The sequence below is a fragment of the Papaver somniferum genome, chromosome 8 (assembly GCF_003573695.1).
Source record: "Papaver somniferum cultivar HN1 chromosome 8, ASM357369v1, whole genome shotgun sequence".
Taxonomy (NCBI): domain Eukaryota; kingdom Viridiplantae; phylum Streptophyta; class Magnoliopsida; order Ranunculales; family Papaveraceae; genus Papaver; species Papaver somniferum.
The window spans coordinates 12,565,618-12,574,584 of NC_039365.1; the positions used below are offsets into that span (position 1 = coordinate 12,565,618).

Here is an 8,967-nt window from a genome sequence, read left to right on the forward strand (position 1 = left end):
CTGGGCTCGGTATGAGATAGTTAAAATAGTTGAATGATCGTTACATTTTTCGGTTTTGAGCAATGCACAAACAAATGTTGTCATCAATTAGAGAATAAAATTAATTGAATGAATGAAACAAATTAGTGATCGTTAAATAAAGCCGAATTAATATAGTTAAAAGATTTGGTGTACATCTTGATGTTTGAACAACCCCGATGGTCACCAAACACATCAAACATATCACCAAACTATATGTCGCTATTACGTGAACATTTCAAGTTCTATCTGTGTACTTTTTGATGTTCGTACAAGCCCTAAGATCACCAAATAAACTCGGATCAAACTTCAACAAAGATCGGTCTGATATCGGTCTTTTCCCGGGATCGTTGCTGAATTCTCTTTTGACCACGAAACATATTTTGCAAATCTACTTCCTTAAATTATGTTTGTGGTATTCATATATAATCCAAATGGTTGAATTCATTCCGAAAGTTCAATTCACTAAGAAATAACTAGTTACCAAATATTTTTACTCGATTCATGAAGTCCATAGATAAACTATACTTCGTAACTGACATACTCAAGTTGTATAAAAAAACTAGTATATATTTCCTTGATACTTTGACAATAGTACAGACCAAGTCACCGATACTATAGACAAGTAAACAAACTTTAGTTTGTATCAAAGAACATAGATGAAAATGGAACAAATCAAGTCTGTTTTACTAACCTCGAACTAGATGACGATGTGTTCGTTTATGCCAATACTTAGTAAAAGGGAGAGCCTAACCATATCCATGTTCCTAGTCTAATCTAAGGATGTTGATTTTAGTAATCAAATCAAGCAGTTTCGAGTTCGAGAACTAAAATATGACAATCATATATGACATAACAACACTTGGTGGGATTAACCGAGCAATGTTTTAGTAGTAAGAATTTACTTTTCGCCATTAATGTTATTTGTCATTTTTTCTCTCCAAAGTATACAAACCACTAATCTTCGGTTTTTGATTGATGATTCTCTTAAACATTCGATTTTTAAAATATAAAAACTACTCTAGTTACGATTATGATTTCACAACCTTGTAAATTGGGCTTTAAAGTCTTTTAATCTCAATAAATACACTAGAGACATCAAGATTGTTTAATTTCCTTCATTATATGGTCATTTTAAAAGAAAAGAAAATTAAAGAGAATGGTCAATTTATTATTCAAAAAAGAGAAGTAAATTTAATATTCTTAATGGACGAATAATTAAAGAACCCATTAAAAGACTTCAACTGCAATTCTAAAAAACAAATTATTCATATAGATAGATAAAAAGTCTCCGTTTAATACCACAGAAAACAATACTGTATGTTTCACTATGGATGACATCGCTAAATAAGAATTAACTATAAATAATAGCAGCTAAATCTAGAAATAAAATATAGTCTAAAAGATAGAAGATGGACTCCTGATCCACGATTATTGGTCCAAGCATACAACTTTTCACTCTAGCTATAGCTTACCAGCTTCTTCTAGCTAAATGATGTCACTATCATCAGTATCACCATCCACCAAATACTCGCTTATGTTGAAGTTGAGTTCGGTCATAAATTCGTTGCCAGAAATGGTCGTGTTGCAATGACTGGTGGTAGCGATGTTCTGCTGATCATCAGTATCACCATCCACCAAATACTCGCTTATGTTGAAGCTGGGGTCGGACATTAATTCGTTGCCTGAAATGGTCGTGTTGCAGTGACTGGTGGTAGCGATGTTCTGCTGATCATCAGTATCACCATCCACCAAATACTCGCTTATGTTGAAGTTGGGGTCGGACATTAATTCGTTGCCTGAAATGGTCGTGTTGCAATGACTGATGGTAGCGATGTTCTGCGGATCATGAGTATCACCATCCACTAAATACTCGCTTATGTTGAAGTTGGGGTCGGACATAAATTCGTTGCCTGAAATGGTTGTGTTGCTGTGACTGACGGTAGCGATGTTCTTCGGATTAATAGGTTGTTCGCTCTCAATAGAAGCATTATGATCAAGCGATGTTTGATGTGCTGGTGTCGCTAACTTTTGATTGTTGTTTGCGGGAAGTAATAATGATTGAGCGTTAAAACCTTGAAAGCTACTGTCTCTTGACTCTTCTTGGAATGATGAAAATGAATATTGAGATCCACCAATGTTACCAATCTTTTGATTCTGGTCATTAGCTTCAGATGATGATCCACCAATGTTACTAATCTTTTGATTTTTGCGCGGCAACGAATTTTGTCCACGACTTTCTGTTTTTCTCATGTTTTTGGTTTCCATATTCTTTGTAAAAACATGTTGCCATAACTTCTCAATGTCAGAATAAGTCAGAGGCTTGGTCAGATAAAAAGCGGCACCATTTTGGATTCCTCTTGTCATCATTTCACGATCGTCATCGCCGGACATCACTGCGTGTGTGTATATATATATGAATTCACATGCACAAGAAAATCATTTTCCAATATGGATTTATATATGATTTACTATCGTACTCACATATATTACATGATAATAAAAAATTGCAAAATGTAATATATGATCCTAAAAGGAGATTATGAAATATAAATAAAATTAGAAATTAACTTTTTTAGTTGAACTTACGAAACACGGGAAGAGTGGCGAATTCCTGCAATATGCACTGAAGTAGTTGAAACCCACTCATCTCGGGCATATGTACATCACTTATGACAAGATCAAAGTAACCTGGCATCTCTCTAAGCATTTTTAAAGCTTCAAACCCGTTTTTAACACCAGTCACTGAAAGTAAATACAAGTTTAGTGTTTCTATTAGTATATATATATAAGCATTACTATACAAAACCAAAAAAATTGCATAATGGTTTTGCACCAAGAAAGCTAATAAGGGAACTTTCTACTTGTTGAGAGTTTGGAAACTATGTAAATTAAATATCGGGAGTAATGGGCATTGAAAAAATCTCATATTTATTAGCTAGCAGTAAATTGAAATCTTTTGTAGGATTACTATTCAATAGTCGTAGAGGTCCAAATGTAACGTACTCCCTCTGTTCCATTTTTTACTTGATGTTGTAGAGTTTTACACGTAGATTAAGGAACATCAGAGAGAATTAAAATTTTCCAACTCTACCCATATCAATACCTTTTAAAAAAATTAAATGACCTAGTTTTTAGTTTCTAGATTTTAGGAAAAGTTACCAATCTCATTGTAATTTACTTGGGATGTACCAAATTTTTATAGATTAGAGTATATATCCTCCATGCGAAATATTAAAAAATTGGAGTAATTGTTTATGTTTTGATTAAAATGAGAATTTATGCTATGGTGTGATTCCAAAACAAGAATAAATTAGAGAAAATTTGGAAAAAAATGCTAAAACTCTTATCTATTTTGGAACAAAAAATTAACCCTATAACATCAAGTAAAATGAAACTGAGGGAGTAAGATTTTCCAATATAATTTTGTTCTTCTTATTTTTTTATTTTTTCTTTGAAATCTGAAACCCCAAAGTTACAAACATTAATTGCAAAATAAATCCATTTCTCCCTTTTGAAAAATAAAGTTAGTGGGTAGTGGTTTTGTTTTACCATTCCTTAAGGAAAAAAGAGCTAATCATTAATAATGGAAAGAGAAAAATTATAGTTACTTCACACTTGTTTTTTTATAGGCTAAAGCCGGATCCAAGCTCCTACTCAAATCCAGCCAGTTGGACTACCCTCAATGCTAGACCCAACCTCGTCAAATCCCTATATACAACTAATTTAAATATAAATCTCTACCACGATGGGGATCGAACCCCTGAAATTGATGGGATACCACTTAACTATGTTTTTGGATCCAACTTCACACTTGTTTTTGTTATATCTCTTTAAGATTCCTTTTTTTTTTTTCTGAATCTTATGTAAATTTTGCAGCCATCGATAAAACAAAATTTTAAAATAAAACAAAAATTGATGTTACAAGTGATTTATTCCGCTACACATTTAAATTAAAATTCGTTGAACACCAATTTAGTAAAGTTGTGAAATCGTGAATTACAACATGTTCTATTTTTATTTTTTTAAGAAAGGAATCGAACAAATCGTGAATGCAGATTCATGGGCATCCTTATATATCTTAGAAATCAAAGATTGAGAATTTGTTCTCATGAAAACATTGATGGAAAATGTTAATTCTCACAGAAAATAAATTGCCTTGGTCAAAAATAGAAAAAGTTGTCATTATTATTATTATTATTTTAAATTTAGGGTAAATCAAATTGCCATTAAAACGAAATGAACTCTCTTTGACACAATGGCAAAAATGAAGCCTTTTACTACATAAAAAATCATGAACAGAAATTATACTAAAATCTTTACAAAACCTCATAATTTTATTGTAAAAAAGATCGATGGAAACAAGAAGAAGCAACACATATAATTGTTCAAAACGTGTAAGGAAATAACAAAATAAACAAAATAGAAAAGAAGGGAGAAAAATTACCTTGATAATCATACTTTCTAAGCATCAGCGAAGTAATCAATCGGCACGCTATGCTATCTGCTACCACCAATGCGCGAAGACCTTCACGAAATTCTCTATGACTAGTAGCTCTATTAGAACTAGTACTGCAAAGTAATGACAGCCTCTCAATAATGGAATCGACATCTTCAATCAACGATTTAGTATTATCCATACTTACCTAGCTTATTTTATAGAGAACTAGAAATTGAATAGAAATAATGGAGAAAGAGGATCTGAAGAAGAAACCTACTGGTTTTTTTATACATGAGTACTTGATGAGGCTTCCTTTTATAGAGGAAACAAAGAGAACCTCGATGTGATGACTTGTAAAGTGAAAACGTAATTAACGAAGAGGGTTTCAATAGCATTTAACTCTGTCGGACACTTTTGGTAGTAATTATTATGGCTAAAAATAGGTATAATTGTATCAAAGTATAGTGACACATTCAAAATGAAAAACTGCCTGATTTGTTTTATTTTCTTGTTGGAACATTGAAGCAAAAAGTTTAGTATACCTAATAAAATCTCAAAAAGAAGTTCTTACATCTTCCCTGTTAGATTAGCATGCAGGGATCCATGAGTCTCATAATTGTTTGGTAAAGCTTATCAACCTCTGGCAGCCTAATGCAGTCCCAATTTATATTTGGTATTGGCACAAACGTCAATCCAAAAAGAGACTTGATCATGACAGTATATTTTGGTTTTCCAATTACTTACTATACCCTTTGTTAGTCTTATGCAGGGGCGGAACTACAGAAGGCTTCTCCTGGCTGAAGGCACACCCAAAAAAGCCAAGTTCATGTGTTGATAAGCCAAATTTATAGTGTGATATTAGGCTTAATCCAAGGCAAACAAAATGTTCAAGCGCGGGCCATACCAAATTTCTAGCTCCGTCACTGGTCTTATGTAACTCAAGACATTACTCGGTGAAGAATTTATTATATTAGATCTAATATATTAGAGTTTATGCTTTCTAATTTAATATGTAATTTGCATCTTTGAATCAAAATCATGAAACAAAGATTTTCAAGACCTCTCTCACAACAAGTAATTATCTCATCAATTCATAATAACTTTGTTGTTGTTCCAATGGAAATTATAGTCGAGAAAGTAGAGTCAGGAGACGGTAACTTAAGTGTCTTAACGCAATCAAGCGTTGATGACATCAACAAATCAATCATGGGTTGTACATATTGTTTCCATTGAGAATGAACAATCTATTAATCAGCATGACGTCACCGCCAGCAGTAATTGCAACCCGATCGTTTGTGGCAACATAAATTATTTTATCGACCCCGACTTTGACGTAAAAGAGTAATTAATGGATAATTATACTGATGATTAGGTCATTTAGCTACAACAAGCTGGTTGGATTGAGGAAAAAGTTGTATGACCTCACAACGAAGTCATTTGTGGATCAGAAATCGATCTCTATCTTTCTAGGTTATATTTTATTTGTAGATTTAGCTTCTATTATATGTATTTGTGTCTTACTCTGCAACATATCCTCCATGATGTGAGAATTTTTATTTATCTATGTGAATAATTTGTGTTTTATATTTTGAAATCTTTTAATAGGTGTGTGGGTGAATATTATTATTAGAATTCATCACCTTTTTCAGTTTTTATTTAAATTTGTATCATCCCGAAGAAAGAAATGCAATTATGCATCTTGTCATTCAAAAAAGGTAATCCAGCTATAGTTTAGTTAAAACTTGAGATGCAATTCTCAACATATATTTTTTTTCCATTGGTCAAAAAAGATTTTTCGAGTTACCTCTTTGATAAAAAAATATTTTGATTAACTTCGTTTTTTAAATGAATTAAGTTGTTTTGTATTATCCACCACTATATGGTGCTCATAATAGTTTAGTTTGGGTTAACTCGTACACACAAAAAGTAAAAAAAGGTTAACCTTAGTAAAACCGGACTTCGTGGAAATAAGAAAAGGTTTGTTATAAAATGGAAGATGCATTTAGAAGATAGTAAGTTTGGAAAACAATGATGTATGTCTTTCTATGATTCATATGTTCAATCCATTTTTCTTTTCACATATTATAAATCAAATAAGATCCTATACATAAAATAAATTATACACAATATAACATGATTAATTGGTTACAAATAAACCTGAGGTGTCTTGCAAAATTCCTTTTAGTTAACCCATGACTTTCATGTGTAATCAAGTATCTTCTTTAGCTAAACTTCTCTACATCAAGATATATATTATAACACGAGAATTTCTCAAAAACATATACATAAATTTATGTGTGATCATGTTGGCAAGTTCCCCATAAATAGCTCCATCAAGAAACAACTATTAGATAATTAACACAAGTGAATAATGAGTGAACCTAAGAAAAAATGAAAGAACAACAAGAGAGAAAAACGGGATATGATATTTAGAGTATGACTTAATTAGTCTCCCAATATTAAATTTTTTTTCTCTCATGAGTATATTAGAGGAGTGAGAAGGTAACTTTGAATTGACTATAGGTTTATGTAATATTGCGTAATGGCAACTCCGAATAAGCTGAACACTATCTAAAGAAAGTGTTGGAGATTCTGAATAAACTAGACTCTTCGGCTATCTTGTGCATGTAATGGAATATTAATAACGATATATTAGTTTGTTTAATTTTACTTAATTATACTACTTATGTTATAAGGTAGTTAAAGCAGTTGAATGGTCGTTATAATTTTTCGGTTTTAAGCAATGAATAAACATGCACCAATCATTGAATTAAACCAATCGAATTAAACCAATCGAATAAATACAATAAATTTGATCCTTAAATAAACCCGAAATATAATAATAAGATATTGGTAATTCATTGATTATACCTATCAACAAAATTATAAACTAACCACGTCGCTATCATGCACATATTCTGTATTTCATTGATTATAAAAGGATTCTGTTATCTTGTGCACCAAGTAGGTAACCCTAAAATAAGCTAAAGACGTTGTTATTTTTCTAAGGGAAAGTCTGAATAAGATAAAGGCTATCCCAAAAATTTATTAAATATTTATAATTTACTTAATTTTAGCGATCATGTTCATAAAAATATGGATAAAATTACTAGGAATTTCTTTTAGGGGCACGATAAAGACTCCAGGAAACTATATCCAGTTGGATGGACTCAAATCACCAAAATAAAAAAACAGGATGGACTCGGCATACAGAAGAGCAAACAACACAACATGGCGCTCCTGGCCAAACGTGTGTGGAAACTACATGAACAACAAAACAATATCTGGAGTAACCTGAGTAGTTCCAAGTACCTACACGATCGCTCAATATTCACCTACACTGGTCCTCCACCACAAGATGCAAGCTCCTTTTGGAAAAATCTGGTAAGTATTTCTCCCCTTATCCTTGGTAATATTACTATCCAGATAGGTGATGGAATTTCCACCACCATAAACACCAATTGGATACCACCCTATCTCCACCAACAAAACCACACAACCATGGGAAACAAACTGGTGAACTCCCTCATGAACCCAAATTCATCTTCCTGGAATGGAAATCTAATCACCCAACATTTCCCGATTAAAACAGCATAAAAAATCCAAAGTATTTACATCCCCACAACTCCCCCTAAATACCAAATCATCCGGCCTTACACCAAAAATGGAAAATACTCAACCAAATCTGGTTATGTGATCAACACCTAAACAACCGACAACCAACCAAACCATTCCAGGAATAACCCCCTCTCCAACCCACAATCACCATCCCATCCACCACCACCCCATGTTTCCCCTCATTTCAACAAATTCTGGCAGCTTAACCACCCACAAAAAATCCAACATTTTTTGTGGAAAGTCAGTCAAGAAGCGTTACCAACCTTCCTGACACTGTACCGAAGAAACATCACCACCACCAGATTTTGTCCCAATTGCAACAGCTCACCAGAATCCGCCCAACACATTTGTTCGAATGCCCCCATGCCATCACTATCTGGGATCTTTACTGAGCTCAACAGGCTAACCCTCACATACCAATACCACATCCCGTACCCCCTCATCCAACTCCTCCACCACCCATCAACCAAAAACCAACAACAACATATCACCAACCCTCAAGCTCCATATATCAACAAACCACCATATAGGACAATCAAACAATCCCACCTGTGAACAACTCTTATCAACAACAACAACAACAACAACAACAACAGGCATGGACAAGTTCAGTACCACATCAGCAACGACAACAACATCAGCAACGAAAACATGCAGCACCTACCAACCTCGAATCTCTCATCAGACAGGACATGACAAAAGAACAATTAACTTTGTCCTACTACATTATATAGCACATTTGGCTGGCTAGAAATTCAGAAATATTCAGGAAAGCAAACCAAACACCACAACATATCTCCAAATAGAAAATTTTACGACAATAATATACATTTGGGCACAATACCAACTCCAAAAACTATCTACAACCCAACAACAGACTCGGCAACATC

The 8,967-nt window shown here is 33.2% G+C and overlaps 1 protein-coding gene across 1 annotated transcript; it reads right to left on the bottom strand.

The window, feature by feature from the left end:
• Nucleotides 1–1,299: 1,299 nt before the first annotated feature.
• Nucleotides 1,300–4,682, bottom strand: LOC113301962 (two-component response regulator ARR11-like). The gene is made up of 3 exons (XM_026550793.1): nt 4,466–4,682; nt 2,608–2,763; nt 1,300–2,414 (listed from the first exon to the last, which is right to left on the bottom strand). Exons 1-3 carry the CDS (start codon nt 4,656–4,658, stop codon nt 1,507–1,509), a joined length of 1,257 nt encoding a protein of 418 aa, XP_026406578.1. The 5' UTR covers nt 4,659–4,682; the 3' UTR covers nt 1,300–1,506.
• Nucleotides 4,683–8,967: the final 4,285 nt, after the last annotated feature.

Bases quoted from the DNA above. Each gene is read 5' to 3' on its own strand.
- LOC113301962 (XM_026550793.1), bottom strand. From the start codon at position 4,658: ATGGATAATACTAAATCGTTGATTGAAGATGTCGATTCCATTATTGAG. The intron at 2,764-4,465 runs GTAATTTTTCTC...ATTTACTTTCAG, and splicing joins TAGAAAGTATGATTATCAAG to TGACTGGTGTTAAAAACGGG. The intron at 2,415-2,607 runs GTAAGTTCAACT...ACACACACGCAG, and splicing joins CGCCACTCTTCCCGTGTTTC to TGATGTCCGGCGATGACGAT.